At 36.3% G+C, this 23,737-nt stretch overlaps 4 protein-coding genes across 5 annotated transcripts; 3 read left to right on the top strand and 1 right to left on the bottom strand.

Annotated features, from left to right (window-relative positions):
- Positions 1-716: 716 nt before the first annotated feature.
- LOC306849205 (beta-ureidopropionase-like) lies at positions 717-12,640 on the top strand. The gene is made up of 10 exons (XM_079384076.1): positions 717-1,020; positions 2,033-2,204; positions 2,318-2,405; positions 4,085-4,179; positions 5,300-5,461; positions 8,495-8,664; positions 8,742-8,823; positions 10,591-10,633; positions 11,929-12,083; positions 12,256-12,640. The coding sequence occupies exons 1-10, from the start codon at positions 917-919 to the stop codon at positions 12,337-12,339; spliced, it is 1,155 nt and encodes a 384-aa protein (XP_079240202.1). The 5' UTR covers positions 717-916; the 3' UTR covers positions 12,340-12,640.
- On the bottom strand, positions 12,573-17,115 carry LOC306849206 (protein GUCD1-like). Of its 2 annotated transcripts, none has more exons than XM_079384077.1 (6): positions 16,815-17,115; positions 16,375-16,456; positions 16,129-16,294; positions 15,767-15,858; positions 14,781-15,022; positions 12,573-13,906 (listed from the first exon to the last, which is right to left on the bottom strand). In XM_079384077.1, exons 1-6 carry the CDS (start codon positions 16,819-16,821, stop codon positions 13,815-13,817), a joined length of 681 nt encoding a protein of 226 aa, XP_079240203.1. In that variant the 5' UTR covers positions 16,822-17,115; the 3' UTR covers positions 12,573-13,814. The 2 variants fall into 2 exon arrangements, with proteins under 2 accessions (XP_079240203.1, XP_079240204.1); XM_079384078.1 differs by having other exon boundaries at positions 14,842-15,022.
- Positions 17,113-19,756, top strand: LOC306849207 (small nuclear ribonucleoprotein Sm D3-like). Its single transcript, XM_079384079.1, has 4 exons — positions 17,113-17,732; positions 18,002-18,147; positions 18,352-18,544; positions 18,700-19,756. Exons 2-4 carry the CDS (start codon positions 18,022-18,024, stop codon positions 18,762-18,764), a joined length of 384 nt encoding a protein of 127 aa, XP_079240205.1. The 5' UTR covers positions 17,113-17,732; positions 18,002-18,021; the 3' UTR covers positions 18,765-19,756.
- On the top strand, positions 19,337-22,253 carry LOC306849084 (P2X purinoceptor 4a-like; the record flags this gene model as incomplete). Its single annotated transcript, XM_079383940.1, has 12 exons — positions 19,337-19,476; positions 19,840-19,987; positions 20,110-20,181; positions 20,270-20,342; positions 20,446-20,542; positions 20,627-20,707; positions 20,859-21,000; positions 21,451-21,587; positions 21,660-21,753; positions 21,840-21,905; positions 22,012-22,119; positions 22,218-22,253. The coding sequence occupies 12 exons, from the start codon at positions 19,337-19,339 to the stop codon at positions 22,251-22,253; spliced, it is 1,194 nt and encodes a 397-aa protein (XP_079240066.1).
- Positions 22,254-23,737: the final 1,484 nt, after the last annotated feature.

Raw genomic sequence — 23,737 nt, 5'->3', positions numbered from 1 at the left:
CTGTGAGCGGGCCCCGCCGCCTCGGGAGCGCTGTGAGCGGGCACCGCCGCTTGGAGAAGCGTCAAAAACTCCACCAATTCCCCAAAAGTCAAGTGGTGTAACTCCCTCATCCACTCCTCATCGAGGGGCTCATCAAGGGCAAGGTTGAAGAAGTCCTTGAGAGCCACCTCGTTGTATCCCAAACCCTCTGCTGCCTCACAAAACATCCAGGCAAACATCCTGACGTCAGTGCCCCTCTGACGGAGAGAGTGCAGCGTCCTGACCTGGAGGATCCGTAAAAAAGTGGGGTTCCTCACGTTAGGGGCTGGAGGATGGGAAGAATCCATTCCCCGCTGAGTTCTCTGATGTCGGCCACGTTCTGTCATGATACGTGCAGAGAAATGAAGCGAGAACTCAAGTGCAGGGAAATGGTGGTTTAATTATAAAAGAAACAAAACAGAAACAAACTACCCCGAGGGGGAAAACAGAGCATGGCAGAAACAAGAATCAGGAAACACACACGACTGACCGTACACAACATGTAACAACGTGGCCGAACAGAACTGCAAACACCAGGAACATAAATAGGGACACAAATGAGCAGGAACAGGTGAATTCACTAAACCAATAACGAGATAACAAGAGGGCGGAGTTAGACAATCAACCGGGGAACACATGGAACAATCACAACACAAACCCATGTGCTCAGACAAGACAGTGACATCTGGTGGCCAACCAGGGCACACCCACAGAATACGTGACACATTTGGTCTGAGAACTGTTCTGTCTTGACTTTATAATACATGAAGGCTAACAACAAATTATTTTAGGAACACTTGGACCCTCTGTCGTGAACAGATTGCATAAGTTCTAGTTAAATAGTAGCCTATGTGAATTCACTCTGTCTGTGAACTGAGCACGAGGACAGCAGCTCAGAATGTCTGGGAAAGACTTTGAATCGCTAGAGAAGGTTCTGGAGAGTTATGTACCCGAGGCTGAACTCAGAGAAGTCAGAAGACTGCTGTTCGGAAAAGAACTGAAGTAAGTCAAGACCACAAATCCCAGAGCTCAGTTATGACTGGAGAGAGCTGCAGTGCACGCCTCATAAATTCATATAATTTTATATGAATATGCTGTACAGTGAAACTAGGTAAATCTGAAATAATTAAGGAGATTAACATGTTCAAACTGGTAGCATTTGTCCAAATGTAAGAGACTAGTAGTTTAGTTCATAACATCTAGGTTGAAACTGAGTAAATTATTTATTCTGGTCTCTGGGAATATTGTTGATGTCGACGATATGAGTTTGTCGTAAAATCTGACATACTCTAACTTTATGTGACGATATCATTCCCATAGATGTCCCATAAATAGAAATAGGGACCTTTTCCTTGGTTTCATTTTCGCATTATTTTCAAAAACGAAAAAAATAAATAAAAATACATTACATAATAACGTTGAACTTTACATGACAACAGCCAGTTTGTCTTTTAATTAATCCGTGCATCGTGTATAATTGTACAACTTATTGGTTTTGCTCATTTATTCAGAAAATGTTTCGTCAGAAACCTGGAAATTTGCCTCAAATATAGACTACTTAAATCCTAAAAACACGTAGATAATAGACAGAGAAATACAGTTTAAAATCTACACTTGTGAAAAAATAACCATGGTTTTACTACAAATAAAACCATTTAAACCATGCTAACCACAAAACTACACTAGCCATAATTTAATGGTAGCCTATTTGTAGTAAAATTCTGGTTATTTGAGTGGTAATCAATATGCCCAAAAAAATCAAGGCTACTACACTTTTACTATATTAAAAAAAATGTTAATTTTCGCAAGGGTAGGCTACATAGCACTGCTGGTAATGGAAATCATGTTTGGCTGTTCTCTGTACAATCTTCTTGCACTGGTCCATTGTTTTCATACAAACCTAGCTGAATGTATCTTTGACCATTACAGGCTTCCCTGCTCTTCCCTGTTTGTTTGATTATAGACGTTTTTGAGCGTATGACATTTCAAATGCCTGGTAATACATGCATTTCAGGAAGCTGAACCTTCCCCAGAGTGCAATAGAAGCTGCAGTGGAGCAAGATTTTGATCTGAAGGGTTATGTGTTTGAGGCTTCTCCAGAGCAGCTCAGACCACCCAGAACTGTCCGTGTGGGACTCATTCAGAACAAGATAGTCCTACCCACTGATGCTCCTGTTCTTGAACAGGTGAGAGAACAAAGTACACAGTGCATATAAGGGCCAGCTGGCAATTCCAGATATGTATTATCCATTTGAGTTCACCACACTGTTGGTTCAGTATTCTCATTTTGCTTTCACAGATCACAGCTCTGCACAAGCGTGTGGGGGAGATAGTGGAGGTGGCGGCCATGTGTGGGGTCAATATCGTGTGCTTCCAGGAAGCCTGGCGTGAGTACACAAAAACACACAATCAGATGCATGCATCTAACTCTTTTTCTACTCAATTCATCACTTTTCTACTGCAGCAGGAATATATACAGCTCTCGGGTGTCATATGAAGTTTATTTTCTTTTTTGTTAAATACAGTACATGCATATTATTAGATATTTTTAATTGGCTGACTTTGTTGTTGCGGGGTGTTTTAATTAAGCAGACCACACTTTAACTTTTCAAGGTAATTTTATATTACGTAATTGTTCACCAAAATGTATTTATTTATTTTCACAACATTTCTAGTTGACAAAAATACTGACTTTATTGAACATCCTGTTAGGTTCGAATTTAGGCTATATGAATGTATACAGTTCAAAATGTGTGTGTATATATGAACATTAAATTATTCATAAATGGGATTAAATAAATGGTTATAAATTAGTGCTGTAAAACTGATTAATCGTGATCAATCGCATCCAAGTCTGTGTATACATAATATATATATGTGGTGTGTATATTTATAAGTATATCTAAATACACATACATGCATACATGTATATATTTAAGAAGAATATGCATCATATAAATCATATATAAATATGAATATATATATATATGTAAATATTTCTTAAATATATGTATGTGTGTTTATTTATATATAAATATACACAGCGCACACACATATATTATGTAAACAAACTTTTATCTTGGATGTGATTAATCAATTTGACAGCCCTATTATATAATATATGAAATATGTAATACATAACTATTTCTGAGCAATTTAATGTTTAATCTTAAGTAATTAATGATTACTTATCTTTCAGCTTTTTACAGTTCACTTCAAGAGTCCTGTGAAGTAATTATCTATCAATGAACATATATAATATGATTAAAATCTACATGTATCATATTTCTAAATGAATTTAAAACAATTTTAAAAATGATTTTAGATGAAGAATAGCATGTTACACTGTTTAACACATGATCAACGATTTAGTTTTTTTATTCCACGGCTCTCTATATCCATTTCCTGTTGTCCTCTAAGCAATTACTGAGCTTATTTATGAGTGTATGGATCGGAAGACTTCTTGGCCTTCAGTGACGTAACATGCCCGTGAAGACATAAGCAGAATCTGGTTTACATCAGCAGACCGCAGCAGGACGGTAGTGACGAAGTTTTAGCTGCGCTCGCAGTTCGTCTGTTTGTGTTGGCCGTGGCATGTTGTAGGGATGCTAGCTTATGAAAGGGAGTCTCAGGATCCAATTATAAACTCTCCAGGCATCCCAAAGGTCATTCAGTCCCTCTGGGTCTCAACAGGTCTTTTTGCCCAGGCTTGAACCCCCTTAACCACCACCCCACATAAACATTTGACCCCTGAGCTCTGACTTCCTGTGTTTCCATGCAAATCTACGAAGCGTGTTTGCTTTGATAGTAGTCATTTAAAAATGCCATGTAAACAAATAATAATTTCGTCCTGCTCTAAACAAAACAACAACTGCTAATGAAAAATAAGACCATAAACTTATCCACTGTACTCCTCATTCTCCCTCTCAGCAAGCAAAACAAAGTTTTATTGGACACCAAGGAGAGTCAATTTCGATAGTTTGAACTCTCATAAATAAAAATCAGTTCTGGTAATAATAAATTGTTTCAGCGAAAACATTTTTTTCCCTGTGTCCTCCATCTATAGCAATGCCTTTTGCATTTTGCACACGAGAGAGGGAGCCATGGACAGAGTTTGCCGAATCAGCCGAGGATGGGATTACCACTTGCTTTTGTATTCAGGTAAGAGTTAAAGAAATGGATGTCTCTAATTATTTGACTAGAGGTAATGCTTTATAGAAAAGCATCACCTCTAGTCAAATATTTAACCTCAGTCCACTGACTGATTATTTGTTCGCTCCTCAAACTCAAGACGAGGCTGTATGCTAGCATGGACTGAATGGTTTTATTCCCTTGTGCCCATTGCAAAGGGAGTTCATTTTGATATAGGGCATGTTTGTTTTAACTGGTGTAGTGCTGTGCAGCTGCTTTGAGGCTAGTGATTTGTTAATGGATGTAGCAGGAGGTTAAGCCCACAGAGGGGATGGGGACATACTGACCACGACGAGAGCCACAGGCCGATGAGCACTGCGGCACGTAACTGTGGAATCTTCTGACACTGAATTCTGAGGAATTACATGGCCTTTGACCATTTACAGAGAAACTGCATCTATGCTTTCGCGAATATGCCCTAAAATGACAGTTCTACAACCAATAAGTGCTGTATTATTTAAGCACTTTTTCCTGTTCGGTGTATTTTTTCATCATGTAGATTCTTCAAGACCACTAGAGATGATACAAAAATGTCTATATAATAACAAAATATATAAATAAATAATATTATATGATGAAAATTAATATTAAGTAAATAAAACTTAAGTATGAGGAGTATTTATTTATTTATTTTGAAGCACAAAAAAATGTCATGGTTATACAACTTTACTGATATCACAATGAAGAGTAAAAAGCCTCACTGAAAAAATGAAATTCTGAAAAGCAAACTATATTAAGTAGTTTGGCATAAGCTTTTGTTTTAATTATAAATATTAAAATATTTTGACATTTTATTCATATTTTTTCAAAACTCATGGCTTATTAATATTTGAAAACATTTAATCCAGTAAATCAGACTTGTGTTGTGTGAAGAGCATGCAAAATTAAAAGATAAAAAAACTGGAAATTAAACATCACTGTGTGTCAAGGTCAGTAAGTCTCTTAAAAATATCAGATAATTGAACCTTTTTTACGGCAAGGCAAAGTTAGCTCTGGTTAAAAATGAAATGTGGTTCTTCTGCTACGTTCTTCTTTCTGCAGTCATCACTTCTAATGCTGATACCACATGTGCTTGATTTTCATTTTGTAGCTGGCCAAAAAATACAACATGGTGGTGGTGTCTCCCATTTTGGAGAGAGATGAGATCCATGGTGGAACATTGTGGAACACTGCAGTGGTGGTGTCCAATAATGGCAATGTTCTAGGCAAATCACGGAAGAATCACATTCCCCGAGTGGGAGACTTCAACGAGGTCGGTGTCACCCTCTGCATAACAATCACACTACTGTCAGTGTGAAAGAACACAGCTACAGTGAAAGTCTATATTTAGATTTATAGAGTCATCACTTGTTTACATTAAGCTAACATGAGTTAATTAAGCTGTAAATTAAATATTAATACAGTGCAGTCCAAAAGTTTAAAATCGTTAGTGAAAATGCTTTTGTATTTGTAGAATAAAAAAAAAATTACAAATTAGAATTAGGTAGTGTATTAAAATATACATTAGCGTGCAAACATTTGGAATAATGAGAAAAGATTAAATATCATTTTTGTGTGTTTTCTCTTATGCTTACCAAGGCTGCATTTATGTGATTAAAATACAGTAAAATTGTAATATTGTGTTTATTCCTGTGATGGCAAAGCTGAATTTTCACCAGCCATTACTTCAGTGTCACATGATTTTTCAGAAATCGTTCTAATATGCTGATTTTGTGCTCAGTTAGTATCTGTTATTGTTGGTACTCAATTATTAACAATGGTTCTTATTATTCTCAGTGCTGAAAACATTTTTGCTGCTTAATATTTTTTGTGGAAATCATGTTACATTTCATTTTAATGAATATAAAGTTCAAAAGAACAGCATTTATTTAAAGTCTTTTGCAGCATTATAATTCTACTTTACTGTCACTTTTGATATATTTAATATGTCCTTTGCTAAATTAAAAATCTTACCCCAAATGTTTGAATGAAGCAACAACATTGATAGTAATAAGACATGTTTATTTAGCAGCAGATCAGCATATTACATAAAGATTTCTGACAGATCTTGTGAGAGACTGAAGACTGGAGTAATGGCTGCTGAAAATTCAGCTTTGCCATCACAAGAATAAATTACATTTTAAAATATTTTCAAAAATATAATAATATATCACAATATAACTGTATTTGTGATCAAATAAATGCAGCCTTAGTGAGCACAAGAGATTTTTACAAAAACATGACAAAAATCTTATTTTTAAATTATTCCAAACTTTGGACCTCTAATGTATTATACAAAAATGACCAGGAATATCAAAATGTACTTTTGCTTGAATGACAGCAGCACTCAATCTGCATGAACTCCACAAGTGTGTAAAACCTGAATATCATGTTCTCCAGCATTCGTAATCCAGAGCATCTTGAGCTCCAGTGGAAACAAGAATGCCTGACTATCTGTACAAAGTCACATAATTACGTATTTGAATAGTGACCTAGAAATAGTGCAGAAGCTGAAAAATTTCTTTTATGTTTTTCAGAATTGTAAAACTTTATTTTCAGGTTTAAGTGACAAAAAATCCCCACATTTTTGAACCCCTCGTGGGAATTTATATGTCTTCTTGGATAACTAAAAAGTTGTTCAGTGCAACCACTATAGAAATTCTTGTGTATCAGAGATTTGTTCCAGCATGTTGGGTGTAATTTTTCACAATTTTGCAGGTTAAATGAGTTTGTGTGTGTCTGCAATACATGATCTGTGCGCCCTCTAAGTGGTTGAGAATGGTTGATTTCTCCCCAGCTGTGCTGTTTATCAGTTTCATGTGGTGCCTTTGATCCATTCTACACTGTGATAATGCTCAATTCAGGAAATGTGCCCACTCTCTTTTCCTGGAACACAAGCTTGAGTGTACCTGCAGGAACCAGGTGGCAGAGATGGCTCAATTCTGTTGTTTTCAGTCAAATTAAGGACAATTTTGCATTTATGCTGATAAACATCAGTGTTGGAAAAAGTTTACACAGAAACTCTTCTGAGAATAAGCTCAGCCCTGCATGAATTTCCATGCTGCATCAATTGCATGAAATTACACTAACATCACAAACCGTGGCTGGCCACAATCTAAAATACAACATACTGTATATTATATCTTAATCTTCTCAAAAGTGGATGCACAGATATAACCTACACCGATGACAACTGCTAAAACACGAGCTTATCTCTCATGAAATCTTTACAGTTTGCTGAATCTTACACATCCTAACCATTTTGTTCAGATAGCCTGTAAGTCGTATTAACTTTGTTTTATAAACAACAAAGCGCATTCTATATTAGATAAATGAGTTAAATCCCACTGATTAAAAAACTGCTATCAAATGCTTCATTCTACTGGTCATCTTCAGCGCGCACAGCTCAAAACAGAAATGCAGAACATTAAAAACTACTGTCATATAGCCTACATAACGTTATAATGAGAGCACTGTTGTAAAAATGTTTTGAATTATTAGGGTTTCGCTGGCGTTTAATGTTAACTATCTTTTAATCAAAACATAAAACATAATTTTTGTATCTGCGAGGTGTCCATTACACATTTTCCCTGTGTGTTAACGTCAGTAAGTATGACTATCTTTTAGAGCATTAACCTTTTGATGCATATTGTCCACTACAGTGGAAAGGTCTTTAAAAGACTTCTAAATGGGACGTTATTTCCAACCACTATGGATGGCCTTGCGCATAATTTTTTACGATAGTGGTCTTTTTAGTGTCGTTTAATTTATGGTGACATAAATTCAAAATTCCTGTTGATAATGTTGTATCCCATGTGGTATCTTTTATTGGAGTGCAGATTTGTGCAACAAGAATAGTAGTAGATTTTAAAGGAATAATTCACTCAAAAATGAAAATTTGCTGAAAATGTACTCACCCTCAGACCATTCAAGATGTGAATCGGTTAGTTTCTTTATTGGAACAGATTTGATTTTGATCAATTTATCGTTAAATCACTTGCTCACCAATGGATCCTCTGCAGTGAATGGGTGCCGTCAGAATGAGAGTCCATACCGTGGATGAAAACATCACAATAATGCACTGCTAACCCACACAACTCCAGACCATCAATTACTGTCTTGCAAAGCGAATAGCTGCACGTTTTTAATAAACACATTCATCATTAAGATGTTTTCTAACTTCCAACTGTTGCTTCTGGCCAAAATAAGAGATGTTTTAAAGTTAGAATGCCTTAATGATGGATTTGACTTTAAACTCTCATTGTTTTGGTATGAAAAGCTAAAACTGAATTGCATCCTTGTCCAGTCAACATATTACATGGAAGGGAACACCGGCCACACTGTATTCCAGACACAGTTTGGAAAGATTGCTGTTAACATCTGCTACGGCCGACACCATCCTCTCAACTGGTTAATGTACAGCGTACATGGGGCTGAGATCATCTTTAACCCTTCTGCCACAGTTGGATTGCTCAGGTATCGTGTTGTACTTGTCTTATGGCAATAACGCAGAGCTCTTATTCCATTATGCTTATGCTGGTTTTGTGTTACAGTGAACCAATGTGGCCGATTGAAGCCAGAAATGCTGCCATCGCAAACCATTGCTTCACCTGTGCCATCAACCGTGTGGGAACGGTAGGTGCCACTGTTGTCCAATAACTACCAAAAATTATTTCAACATTCTTAACATCACGTAAATTATCCAATAGATGCTCTTGAGTCTAAAACATACACAGAGATTCTCAGGAAATGTCCTGCTTGCCCCAACTATGCACTGTTTATACTGTGATAATATCACAACCACAACTGAAGTAAACGACAGTGGGGCAAATAAGTATTTGATACACTGCCGATTTTTCAAGTTTTCCCACTTACAAAGAATGGAGAGATCTGTAATTTTCATCGTAGGTACACCTCAACTGTGAGAGACAGAATATAAAAAATAATCCAGAAAATCACATTGTATGATTTTTGAATAATTAATTTCCATTTTATTGCATGAAATAAGTATTTGATCACCTACCAACCAGCAAGAATTCTGGCTCTCACAGACTTGTTAGTTTGTCTTTAAGAAGCCCTCCTATCCTCCACTCTAGGTGAGGGATCAGCCTAGAGCTACACGGGAGGACCTGGTAAAATCCTGCAGCGCGCAAGGTCCCCCTGCTCAAGCCAGCACATGTCCAGGCCCGTCTGAAGTTTGCCAAAGACCATCTGGATGATCAAGAGGAAGCATGGGAGAAGGTCATGTGGTCAGATGAGACCAAAATAGAACTTTTTGGTTTAAACTCCACTCGCCGTGTTTGGAGGAAGAAGGATGAGTACAATCCCAAGAACACCATCCCAACTGTGAAGCATGGGGGTGGAAACATCATGCTTTTGGGGTGCTTTTCTGCAAAGGGACAGGACAACCGCACCGTATTGAGGGGAGGATGGATGGGGCCATGTATCGCGAGATTTTGGGCAACAACCTCCTTCCCTCAGTAAGAGCATTGAAGACGGGTCGTGGCTGGGTCTTCCAGCATGACAATGACCCCAAACACACAGCAAGGGCAACTAAGGAGTGGCTCCGTAAGAAGCATTTCAAGGTCCTGGAGTGGCCTAGCCAGTCTCCAGACCTGAACCCAATAGAAAATCTATGGAGGGAGATGAAACTCCGTGTTGCCCAGCGACAGCCCCAAAACCTGAAAGATCTGGAGAAGACCTGTATGGAGGAGTGGGCCAAAATCCCTGCTGCAGTGTGTGTGCACCTGGTCAAGAACTACAGGAAACGTCTGACCTCAGTAATTGTAAACAAAGGTTTCTGTACTAAATATTAAGTTCTATTTATCTATTTTTTTATTTGTATCAAATACTTATTTCATGCAATAAAATGGAAATTAATTATTCAAAAATCATACAATGTGATTTTTATTTTTTTATATATATTCTGTCTCTCACAGTTGAGGTGTACCTACGATGAAAATTACAGATCTCTCCATTCTTTGTAAGTGGGAAAACTTGAAAAATCGGCAGTGTATCAAATACTTATTTGCCCCACTGTATATATGTATGAACTAATATGATTAGATAAGCACATGCTAATAATTTAAACAGGATTATAAACCAAACTGCAAATAATGTTACACAGATGAAAAAACAAGTTGAGCGCTTGCTTTTTTTCTGTGGCTCTGTGGAGTCTGGTCTCTGTTAGTGGTTGTAATGTCTTAGAGGGATGACTTTTATTCTCCGAGGTAGATACAGTAAACCAATTATCTTAAATTGGCTTAAATGGGAGTTGTTTCGACAGTCTGTTATGCAGCCTCACATATGAAAGCGTTGGAGGTTCAGATATGTGTTTTCTTCTGCCCTCTACTGCTGATTTCTGGGTATTATTGAGTCTTGATATAGATCTGTCTTTTCCAGGAGTATTTCAAGAATGAGTTCACATCTGGAGATGGAAAGAAAGGTATGTATCCATTTATTGTGAACGTGCATGTTTTTGCATATGCAAACTTGTTTTCTCTTGCTTGTGACAAAAGTAAAGGCCAAAAGGCCCTTTAATAATATATGTATGTTTGGGGTCAGCAAGATTTTTTAAAAAGAAATAAATACTTTTATTCAGCAATTATGCATGAAATTGAGCAAAACTGACAGTAAGGACATTTATAATAAGATATTTCTATTTCAATTAATTGCTTTCTGTTCATTCAGGAATCCAGAAAAAAACATATATAACTGCTTCTGTAAAAATCTTGAGCAGTTTTCTGTTTTCAACATTGATCATAATAAAAAAAATTCTTGAGTGGCAAATCAGCATAATAGAATTATAATGAAGGATCATGTGACATTGAAGACTTAGTTAGCAATGGCTGCTCAAAATTCAGCTTTGTCATCACAGGAATAAATTACATTTTATATGTAATACAGTACATTCAAAAAATGTTTTTAAATTGTAACAATTTTTTACAATTTACAGGTGTTACTATAGTTTTAATTAAATACGTAAAGAAAAAAAAAATCATACCTACCCCAAACTTTTGAACGGTGTACATAATAGGATGCATTGACTTCCATTAGTCAAGCAAACAGATAGCCACGCCCCAAACTCATGCCATTGGTTGAGCCAGTGTTTAAATTACAAATTGCTTACTTATAGATTGCATATCAATATGAATATCCCAGAAAATTGCACATTTAACTTTTAATGAACCTAGAATTCATAAGGTCTGAGCGTAATGGAGCAATTTCTCATAAGTCATTCATACAGCAGATGGCACTCTCGGCCTGAAAATTAAATATGGGTCAAAACCTAAAGATCATTACCATCTGTATACATGTTTGAGTCCACCTGTCTCTTTCCCAGAGTTTAGTGTCTCTGTGCCGGCGTATAAAGGATCAGCGTATCTGTCTGTCAATCTAGTATCTGTGGCGGGCTGAGGACAAGGGAGCTTGTTCAAAGGTGTCGTGTTCCTAAAGCTCTGGTCTATCAGGCTCTGTTCTCGCTTTCAGCCCTCATTACTGTTGCATAAGCCTTCAACCGGAGCACAAAATCCCCCTTTGCTGTTTTACATGTGAAGCCTCTGTATAACATGACCAGGGTAACATGGCCAGTAACATTTCACAATATTTTTGATCAAATAAATGCAGCCTTGGCAAGCATATAAGACTTTTTTCGAAAACACTAATAAAATCTTACAGTCCACAAACTTTTAAATGGTAGTGTGCATTTATTATATGATTTCTGGTTTGTCTGATCCATAGCGCATCATGACTTTGGCTACTTTTATGGATCCAGCTATGTAGCTGCACCTGACGGCAGCAGATCCCCAGGATTATCCAGAACCCGTGATGGCCTGCTGGTGACAGAGATGGATTTGAACCTAAATCGCCAAGTTGCAGACAAATGGAATTTCAAGGTAGGATAAAAAAAAAAAAGAGACCATCACTACGTTCAACTTTACATTTCTTTCAGAAAGGTTTAATCCCTTAGACAAAGGTCGCTATGACTTTTCACTTCCTGTAGATAGTGAATAAGGTTTGTCTCTGGTAGCATCTGCATGCCATTCACATGTGTGAATCTCTCTGTAGATGACTGGGAGGTATGAAATGTATGCAGAGGAGCTCAAAAAAGCCGTCCAGCATGACTTCAAACCCAGTATTGTTAAGGAGTGAGCTTATCAGGAAAACATAAGTGCCAAAAGGCCTTGAGAGGAACCGCACTTTCAGCTGAAAGCCATGCTTGGCAGATGCAGGAGAACCACATGATGTATTAGGGATAAGTCCTTGAACCTCTACTTGAATTTTTGGATTGGATTGGATTCAATATAACTTATATAATATAATTTATATAATTTATCACTTCATTTTTTTTAGGTCAATAATGGAAGGATGCATTTGAATAAAATACAAATCCAACTTTTATTAATTTCTGAAATGCAACTATATATTTCATAAAAATAAAGTTTGCCATATCAACATTCCTTGTGTTCTTTAAAAAAAAAGCACAAGCTGATGTAATGGGACACCAGATGTCTTAAAAATCAAAGAAAAAAACAACAACAAATTAACATTTAACCTGAATAAACAAAGATTAAATAACAATTATGGCTGGTGGAATAACAGTGCAAGCATTTTCATTTGTCAGCCATTATGTCAAAACCATTGACGATTGAACCATTTGAACCACTGAGCAGGCGTAGTGTGTTTACAATATAGCAAACAGCAAAGCGTTTACAACACTGTGTTCAGACCCTTTCAAACGGTGCACAACACCTGACGGTAAAACTCTAACCCTAGTTTTCCTGTTCTCTTTCGGAGGAATTAACCGAGTGTAGTTACTATGAATTATGACAACACAATATCATGAGAATTTAATGTAATACAGTAAATTACACACATACAGGTCTAATACTGTACTAGAGTTTAAAATGTACTTTATGATCACGGTTTCGCTGTTCAGAGTCGCCCACAAAGCAGCAAAGGCTCTCTTGCTACTCTACATGAGGTTATGACAGACATCAAGGTCATTTTGTTCTCGAGGAAACCCCTGGAGAAGTGAATCTACACATATTGCACCTATGAAACTTTTTTCCCCGACAGTGGGATATCATTTAACATGCTGGATTTATCAAATCTTACCTGAGTTTTTAAAAACAGCTTTTCTCTTTTACAATAATTAAAACCTTTCATTGTATTAATTAACTGGCTTCCAAGAGAAAAATAATAAAATGAAAAATAAACAACCCCATGATTTTGCAAGGTTACCCTGAACAAACACAAAGTCTCGATCTTTACATGAATGGAAAAACATTATGTACACTCCTCCTCCACCTCTTACAGTGGCAGAGACTATGCAAATCATATGAGCTATGGATAAAAATATACAAGTCCACATCACAATAATGATGAGTTACATATAGCATTCCCTTTCCTTTCTGTGTGAATATTTCATTCTGTGGCCAATGTAGCACCATAGTAATGCTTTGTGCGATGCTATAGCTCTAATGAAGACCATAGCCAGAGGTGACACATACTACCTGCTATTGGCCAGCAGCACTGGTTCCTGTTGGCAAAAATGCTACCCAGCCTTTTGCACAGTGGATGCAAAAGGTGTTTTGAATGTTCGTTCCTTCAGAAGCTGTCAAGACTCAGCCGTCTTTGTAGATGAACAGAATATCCTCGTCAGTTCCGTAGCTTCTTCTGGCCTCCTCGAAATTACTAAAGCTTGTGCAGCACACACCTGTCAATCATATATGAGATATATTTAATGTGTAAAATCCTGTATTATCATTAGGAATACTTCACCAAAAAATGAATATTTCCTGAAAATGTACTCTGAGATGTACATGAGTTTGTTTCTTCAACAGATTAGGAGAAATTTAGCATTACATCACTTGTTTATCAGTGGATCCTCTGCAGTGAATGGGTGCCGTCAGAACATGAGTCTAAACAGCTGATAAAAACATCACAATAATCCACACGACTCCAGTCTGTTTGAAGTTAAAATGCCTTAATGATGGATTTGTTTCATACAAACACTCAGATTTTTACTTCACAAGATGTTTATTGGTGGACTAGAGTATTACTTGTGGATTATTGTGATGTTTTTATCATCTGTTTGGACTCTCATTCTGACGGCACCCATTCACTGCAAAGGATCCATTGATAAGCAAGTGATGTAATGCTAAACTTCTCCAAATCTATTCTGATGAAGAAACAAACAATCTACATCATGGATGGCCTGTGTAAATTTATTTTTTTTAGCAAATTTTCATTTTTGGTTTATTTATTTAAAAAAAAAGAACCATAATAAACACTATAATAAATAAGGCTGTTGGGTCTAAGATGTAAGTGGCCTCAAAAAAGTATTTGGAAATGTAAAAACAAAACAAACAAACAAACAAAAAAAAAAAAAAAATTTATATATATATATATATATATATATATTTGGATACTTAAAGTACCCAAGTATTTTTATTTAAATATTTGAATTAATATAATTATATAATGTATTTAACCATTTTAACCCTATGTGTGTGTGTGTTTTTATGTTTTGCATTAACAGTGTGCTTGTGCTGTCTTTAAGAATAATGCTAAAACTTCACAATACATACGGTCCGAGTAAGCAGGGTTGTTGTAAAAGATGCTGCCAGTTTTACGGTTAAATCCACACACCACCACAAAGTGGCCCTGGTAATCCGGGTTCCTGCAAAAGCACTTCTGACCCACAGGTAGGAAACAGCAGTATTTGACAGGGGTGGAGCACAGCTCACACAGCAACACCACTGCGTTGACCAGCACGATGGCCACATGACCCTGCTCCAGGTGGCTCTGGATCTCCTGAACCGTAACAGAGCTACAAGAGAAAGATGAAAAAGATCAGATTTCTTCATGCACAGCACTGGAGTTTCAGTTTACTGGAATATGTTTTGATATAATCTTGAAATGAAAAGTTCAGAACTGGAACTATATATAAACAAATATTAAATAAATTTGATACGGTTTTCTCTAAATGAATGAAAACAATAAAAACTATGATTTTTAATAGATTTTAAGCATCCACGTAGTCCAATCAGTAGAGCATGGCACTAACAACACCAAGGGCATGGATTAGATTCCCACAGAATGCATAAACTGATAAAAATATGTATGTTCAAGGCAATGTAATTTGCATTTAATAAAAGCTTTTTTAAAGATAAGTTAAATGTAAAAATCTAATTGTAAAAATAGGAGCTATACTATGCGTGATTAAAAATACAGTATTGCCAATAGTAATAAATTCCAGAAGTTCAATATTGTGCATGGCTTTTTGACCAACCAGTTTCCATGACTTTTTCAGTTGTGCCAAATTACTGCATAGAATGTTTTTAGTATAGTCTCTGTAATATGATTTAAAAAATGCTTATTAAATATACACATGAAATATTTGGTTTTTTTTAAGTTTTTTTTTTTTACAACTGTATTCATTCCTATGATTTTTTGAAGCATAGAATTTATTTTTTTATATATCCAAATTTTCAATTATGATTTTAACTGGCACAAAGTGTCAGTATGCACCACAAAAGATAAAAAGAAAACGTGTTAAATGTGGAAACCTCACCATTTTCTCACCAGGACTCCTTTACTTTCAGCCTTCAGAAATAGTTCATTCACCCTGTCCTCCTCTGTATCAAAATGCTTTTTGTAGAAAGACTAAAAACAGAAGAACACATGAAATGGAAAAATTATTTAGATGCCAAGTTGATCACTCTCGAGTCCGAACTGATCCTGATTAAAATTACAGCTCTTCATTCATAAATAAAAATCAAGAATATTAATTATATAAAAGGCCTCGACTAATGCCATTTTCTTGGAAAAATGGACTGAAACGTCCATGCTTTCCTGCGCTGCATGTGACACTTAGCTTGTACTCTATCTGCAGTGATCATGACTGTATCACAAGATTTTAAAAACAGACAGCACCTGGTTCCTGAAGCCCTTGTCCACACCGAGCGTCTGTGTGCAGAAGCAGTGTCTGACCCCCAGCTTACACATGAGATAAGCCAGGTCAATAGTCCAAACGCTCTCCGTAAACTCCAAGTCCAAACATGCTCTCTGAAATTCCTCCTCACTTACTGGACGTAAATACCTGTGCAGAAAAACAAAAGAGTTTACATTTTTACCATAACAGTAACTGTGCATAATACATCACTTAGGATTCATACTTACTCTAGTACCATTCTCGAACAGGCCAAGCCACAATCCCAGTGGTACAGCTGCCGGATGATCGGTACATTTAACATCACATCATCTAGCAAAACAAGGTCAGAAGCCGGTAATGTCACTCAGCAGCTTTTGATCCAATCACATTATCAGGTTGTATTAAAGATAAATTAGTTTTGGTTGTGAACTGAGGTGTATAAAACCATTATGATGTATTTTATTCATATATATATAAAAAAAAAACAGGTAAATAAGCGTGAATAACACCTTGGAAAAGTTATACACAAGCAGCATAAGGATAATATATGAACTGTTCATTTAAATTCAATATATCCGGATTGAGTATTTTGTATATTAGAGAAGGGTCACTGATTATAATGCTAGTTAGTTCACAGTTTCCAGCCATCTAAGATGTTCCGTTTGAACGTTATTTATCACAAACTCACCGTCCATGATGCAGTCGGTGTGTCTCTCTCTGTTGTTGTGTTTCAGTGATGTTTAATAGCAGGGCTTAATTCATGAAAAGTGTCTGCTAGCGAGGTTAGCCGGACAACTGTTGCCCTCTTGTCCTCCACATAGGACTCGCTAAAATCTGTCCATCTTCAGCTCACTGAACACTGTTTACGAACTGTTAATGAAAAGCGGTGAAACAGCTACAAACACGATTTGTTTGGCCCACGCCTTGTGGCCATTCCCACCCAGGGATGAATGTTTCACTTCCTGTCACTCCAAACCACATTCTGCGTCGGCGCATTGGAACTAGACTGAACTGCGCCCTCTGCTGCCACGACGAGAAATTACAGGAAAACTCCACCTCGATTCGACAAAAATAGTGACGAACTAGAATATTTATAGATTTTTTTCTATTTATATATATCATATAGGCATCACAAATTAAACAAGTTTCCCAGTAATATAATTAATAAAAGTAATATAATTGATAAACCCATATAAGTAATAAACCGTTACATTTCCCCCCCAAGATGAGTAAATACAACTATTTTTATTCATAAAATGTATAATTATTTATTACATTTATTCTAATTCAACATAGATAAAAGGCAAGCCAGAATATTTACAGGGTATTTTTTTATTAAATCGGTTCATTCTATTGCTAGATAATTAGGAATATTGTTATAGGGCGTTTTACTAATACCTAAATACCTAGTAATAGAAAGAACTCATTTAATCACAAATTTACCCCGCTAATCATGTAAAATCTTTTTTTTGGTAAGTAAAATCGTGATTTTACTGATTGAATGTTGTGTCATTCAGTCCAGTAGGTGGCAGTACGTGTCTCCGGTAGAACAAAATCCCGGAACACCGAAGACAAAACTGTTTGTGGACGTTCGGCGCACGTTTGGGTGAGTTTTTATTCATTTCTTTGAAAAAAAAAAATAAGAAGGTAAAACTGGGTCGTGTCTGTCTGGGTTTATTTGTAGATTTATTGTTAAGTTATTATTTTTATGTGTGTGTGTTTATTTTACTTATGACAAGCTTGTGTTAAGATCTGTCTGACCCATTCATTTCATTTAAACAGCTTCCATTAGTTTTCACCTTCTCGTAAAGCAAAGATTTAGCTTTTGTCGAAGTTATTTGTCCTCTGCCAAGTTTTCTGTTCTCTCTCTTAAAGTTGACAGATAGCTTGTTAAGATGTCCATTGGAGTGCCCATCAAAGTTCTTCATGAAGCAGAGGGACACATAGTCACCTGTGAAACCAACACTGGGGAGGTTTACAGGGGCAAACTGATCGAGGCTGAGGACAACATGAACTGCCAGGTACTAAGATTTGTCCTGTGTATTGCAAACTAATCTTCTGACTGTCTCTTCTTAATTATTTCCTTATAGAAACCTATTCATGTAATACATTTTTAGTTATCTTATCAATACTTGCATTGGAGTATGTTTGTTTGTTTGTACAAAAGTACACCAGTCTCTTGTTGAAAAGGGTGTCTATCTTGTTTTCTCTCAATTGTCCTCCAGATGGCAAACATCACGGTCACATACAGGGATGGCCGTGTATCTCAGCTGGAGCAGGTGTATATTCGTGGCAGTAAGATCAGGTTCCTCATCCTTCCCGACATGCTGAAAAACGCTCCTATGTTAAAGAGTATGAAGAACAAAAATCAGGCTGCTGGTGCAGGTCGAGGAAAAGCAGCTATTCTCAAAGCCCAAGGTATATACAGCCTCTTTACTCTAGTCCACACATCTAACATCAAACGGTTTTTTTTTTGTCTTTTTAAAGCAAATTAATGTAACAGTGATTTATATTGTTTTTATAAAGATGATAGTGAAAACTCAATCAAACTAAAGTTTGCATTGTTTTTGCAGTGGCTGCTCGAGGCCGTGGCCGGGGTGGACCAGGACGAGGGAACGTGTTCCAGAAGAGGCGCTAATTTTATTTTGATAACTTTTTTTTTTTTTTTTTACATTTATTTTACCATTTTGGTCTGATTTATTTTTAGAATGTTCTTTTTATGCTTTTGGAAATAAATGGGTGGTATTTCTTTTTAATTTTTCCTGATTCTGTGAGTTTTTCTAATATTTTTTTTTTTTCTTAGCATGTTTATAGTTCTAGCCATACTAAATGAGCTGTCAAGTATTAAGACACTACAATGAAACAAATGCATTGAGAACACTAATGTATTTTCTTAATTATAGCAATTGAGCTGTTGGTCATAACCGAGGGTGTTCAACCGCTTGATTTACATGAGTTTCACACCGTTATAGATACTGGCTTGCAAATGTGAGGAGTGCAAATCTTACTGGGTACTTAACAGATGTTTAATCAAATATCTGTGGGTGGTCTGGCAATGCATATCATTAGTCCTGCACTTTAAGAAATTACATGCAAAGCATGTGTAAATTATATTGAAAACTAAAGTATAGTAGATGTACTAGAGGCTGACACATGGTGTTCTGACCTTATATCAAGTACTGTGGTTTCATAGTGGACATTTCTTCAGCAATGGGCTGTAAAAACTGCTGCAGTGTTTGCCTCCAATGTCTCTTTGGTTATGAAACCAATGTAATGCTGGTTATTAATAACAAAAGTGTGGGAGCCCTCTTCAGACTGATCCAGTTGTTGATCATCGCCTATGTTGCTGTGTGAGTACATTTTTACAAGTTTATACAGCATTTAAACTTTGGAAGAAATATTGATTGCATCTACTTGTATTCATCTCTATTCATATATTCATCTTGTATTCATATACTTCTGTAATTAAAGTTTCAAAAGCCTGAGGTAAAGGTATTTCAAAAACAGTTTTCCATTTCAGGTCTAGGCTGTATAAATATTTTAGGAACTATAAACAAATAATTTAGGACTGAGAATTATTATAATTTTTTCTTCCTTTGTTACAATAAATGTATATGTTTTTACACCCACGTTTAAACGTGTTGTGCTCTTGGTGAAATGTAATGCAGTCTTGATGGTTTAGCCTAAATCCATATCTGCATTGTACTGTTAAGATATGTCTGCTGGATTCAGCGCGCTTACCAGGACACGGACCCTGTGATCAGCTCGGTCAGCACAAAGGTGAAAGGAAACATTTTGACCAATTCATCCATTGAGGGGGTTCATGTTTGGGACGTACCTGAATATGTTATCCCACCCCAGGTATCTACATTTGTTTGACACAAACCCAATTCAAGATAATTATTTTGTTTGTCAAAGTGACATATGCTTTTTGTAGAAATTAATTCTAGATTCAGTCAGCCTTATTTTTATTTATTTGGTAGGGAGAAAACTCTTTCTTTGTGTTAACGAATATGATTCTGACTCCAGGCCAGACACAGAGCAAGTGTCCTCAGGTACGATCGAACACTTCCATATGTTTTGTCCATTTTCACACAAGAAGAGAACGTTGCATGTTGGATTACAAATGATTCATTTTTACAGATTCCGAGTGAAGTCACTAAGTGTGAATCTGACAGTGATTGCATAGAGGGACACAATGAAGTCCATGGAAATGGTATGCGTTTGTTCTCTCAACAGTACTGTGTAACAATTCACAGTGTTTCTGATGTAAGCTGTAAGTCAATGGCACAAAGTGAACTCTGTGTTCCTCCTCGCAGATGTTCAGACTGGACATTGTGTGCAGTACTCTGATACCATCAAAACCTGTGAGGTGCAGGCATGGTGTCCACTTGAAAATGACACCATCATTCCAAAGTTAGTGTCTTTAGTAAAAGTGGGCGAATTTGATGCCCTTTGCTCAATTGAATCTGAATATTAATATAGTCTGTGATTGTACAGACCTGCTCTTCTAGGTGCAGCAGTGGACTTTACAGTGCTCATCAAAAACAACATACAATATCCAAAGTTCAATTTTAGAAAGTAAGTTCATGCATTTTAGTCTTGGAAGAAGAGAGCCTGTGATATCTATCATTTAAATATGAGGTCTTTAATGGCCTAATTGAGAGAGAATCGTCACTTTAAATCCAAATGTCAGTGAGCTTGTGAATCCATGGTTTTGTGCTTTTTCTAGGCGAAACATTCTGCATCACATCAACTCCACATACTTAAAAAACTGCACCTTTGATCGTAAAACAGACCCTCACTGTCCTATTTTTCGTCTGGGGGACATGGTAACTGAGGCAGGAGAAGACTTCAGCGTCATGGCTCTTAAAGTCTGTATCTTCAATAATGCTGTCTTTCTTATTCATATACACAACTGTCGAGAATTTTTAAATAAATGAAAACTTATTATACAGCAAGGATGCAATAAATTGATCACAAGTGACAAAGACGTTTGTAATGTTATAAAAGATTTTAGTTTCATTGATACAACAATACAACATGTCTCTTGAGCAGCAAATCAGCATATTAGAATGATTTCTGAAGGATCATGTGACACTGAAGACTGGAGTAATGGCTGCTGAAAATCCAGCTTTGTCACCACAGGAATAAATTACATTTTAAAATATATTAATACTGAAAATAGTTATTTTAAATTGTAAAAATATTGTTTTACTGTATTTTTGATCAAATTAATGCAGCCGTTGGGAGCACTTGCATTTATATTTGTGAAAGTACTATAAGTTAATTACTGTAGTTGACAGTGTGTTTTAATGTTGAAGGGAGGTATTATGGGGATTTTCATTGACTGGAATTGTGACTTGGACTTCCCAGAACGTTTCTGCATTCCCAAGTATTCTTTTAGCAGACTGGACAACAAAAATCCTGAAAATAACGTTGCCCCTGGCTACAATTTCCGGTAAATGCAGTTAAACTGATTTAGATTTTTTATTGTAAAGCTAGAGGGTAACAATTTTGTTCTTTCCCACAGATTTGCAAAATATTATAAAAACAATGAAAACATTGAAACGAGGACATTGATAAAGGCCTTTGGAATCCGTTTTGAAGTCATCGTGTTTGGGATGGTTTGTTTGCTAGTCTACTAGTACAAAATAATAACCAGCATCTATTTATTCAATTTTCCTTATTTACTCTTTAATTGTGTCTGCAGGCTGGCAAATTCAATATTGTGCCCACTATTGTCAATCTTGGTGCCACTCTTGCCTTTCTTAGTTTGGTAAGCTCTGGTTTGGTGTTTTTTTCTTTTCTTTTTTCAAAGACACCTATTTGAGTAAAATGCCTTTGGTTCAATAATTTTCATGTTGTTCCTGAAATACTCCCAGGTGACCGCTGTTTGTGACTGGGTCATGCTTACTTGTATGAAGGACCGTGACTACTATGCCAAACATAAATTTATTCACCTGAACCAAAAAGGTGACAGTGTGCCACTGGTAAGTAAAAGTTAAAGCAATTTATTATATATGATTTATTTTTATTTTTTTGCAAATTTATACTTAATATAAAAAATTATATAATTTTATACTGTTAGAGCTCCATGGAGACAACCTCATATGGGACTCCATGATGGAGTGAACAGGACACTTTCACCGCACTTTTGTGGTCAGTTTTTTTTTTTAATGTATACTAACTTTAGTTTACCCATCACATTTGAATATGATATAAATTTTTATTCATTACAGTTTGAGTGTATCAGTGTTTAATCACACTTAAAATTATTAGTAAATCAGGTTGGCTGTACATTCTTGACCTCTTCATTTGTTTTTAAGTTCAAAGGCATCTGTGTTAGTAAAAAAACATACTGACAGCATTTTTGTGGTTAATATGATACATAATTTGGTTGTTTTGCAGGTTAAAACTGTAAAAATGACTCATCATATTCTGTATTATTGGTTGTGGTTTATGTCATTCCTTTTTAGGCATTGCAATTGTGATTTGAATGTCTAATCATAAACTGAATAAAGTCTTATCTATTGAAGTCCGTCTGAGACTATATGGCCTGATATAGTCTAAGGCCACTGTATTTCCCATCAGGGCTGGGGTATTCTGCTCTTATCCTCCATATACAGCAACTGGGTATTACTGGAACAGCATCTCTAGGTGTGCTGTCACCAAAGCGCCATCTAATGAATTGAGCATAGGCCCCATAGCGCAGCTGAGCCTCCTCACTCAGCTCCGCTAGGGGATCCACATAGAACAAAGCAGTCTCCAGGACGGAGCGACTGACAACCAGTGTTGAAAAGAGCGGGGAGGAGGTTATGCAGCGCCCTTTCCTCGACCGACAGCACAGCTGCTCCTGCAAGGAGTCTGAAGGCCGGCAGCAGCCACACTGACACCAGGCCGGACACCCAGACTGTGGCATCTCCAGTAATGGTGTGTCAGTGCTTTGTCTGCTGCTGTGACTTCTGGGAAGGTTTTCATCCACTTTTAGCCCACCACTCTGGCCATTCCGTAAAGGCTCACTTCTGCTTTGACCACACTGCAGAACACTCATCAGAGTCTTCATGCTCGCCAAATCATTCTGAAAGAGAACAGACCGGGGTTATTACAGTTTGCTAAAACCAAATAAACAATTTCATGATTTGAAATTATATAAAATGTTAACTGATATAAAATATCAACAACAACAACAAAAACGTAAACTTCAAGTTGGTAAGGCAACATTTCTTATTTTCATTTTGTTTAACTTGTACTAAAATAACGAAAACTGAAATAAAAATTAAAACCTATATAGACATTTAAAAAACAACAAAATAATAAATTGGCAATATTATATAAAATTTACAAAAAATTACAACACAATTATATCAAAATAAAAACATTCAAAATATTAATACAAAATATGATTGTATCTCACAGTGTAGTTTATTTTTGAGTTAATGCAATGCCATATAAAAAATAACATTAAATCAGTCGGACCAAATAGTTGTCATTTACTCAATCCTAATACTGTTCTAAACCCATTTGACTTCTTTGATTTCTTGTATTTCCACACAAAAGGAGATCATTTAATGAATTTCATACAATGTCAGTACATATCGACTCTTAAAA

This window comes from Barbus barbus, assembly GCF_936440315.1.
Source record: "Barbus barbus genome assembly, chromosome: 29".
In the NCBI taxonomy this organism is placed as follows: Eukaryota; Metazoa; Chordata; class Actinopteri; order Cypriniformes; family Cyprinidae; genus Barbus; species Barbus barbus.
The sequence above is the reverse complement of the archived record's forward strand: the minus strand, read 5'-3'. Positions and strand labels throughout refer to the sequence as shown.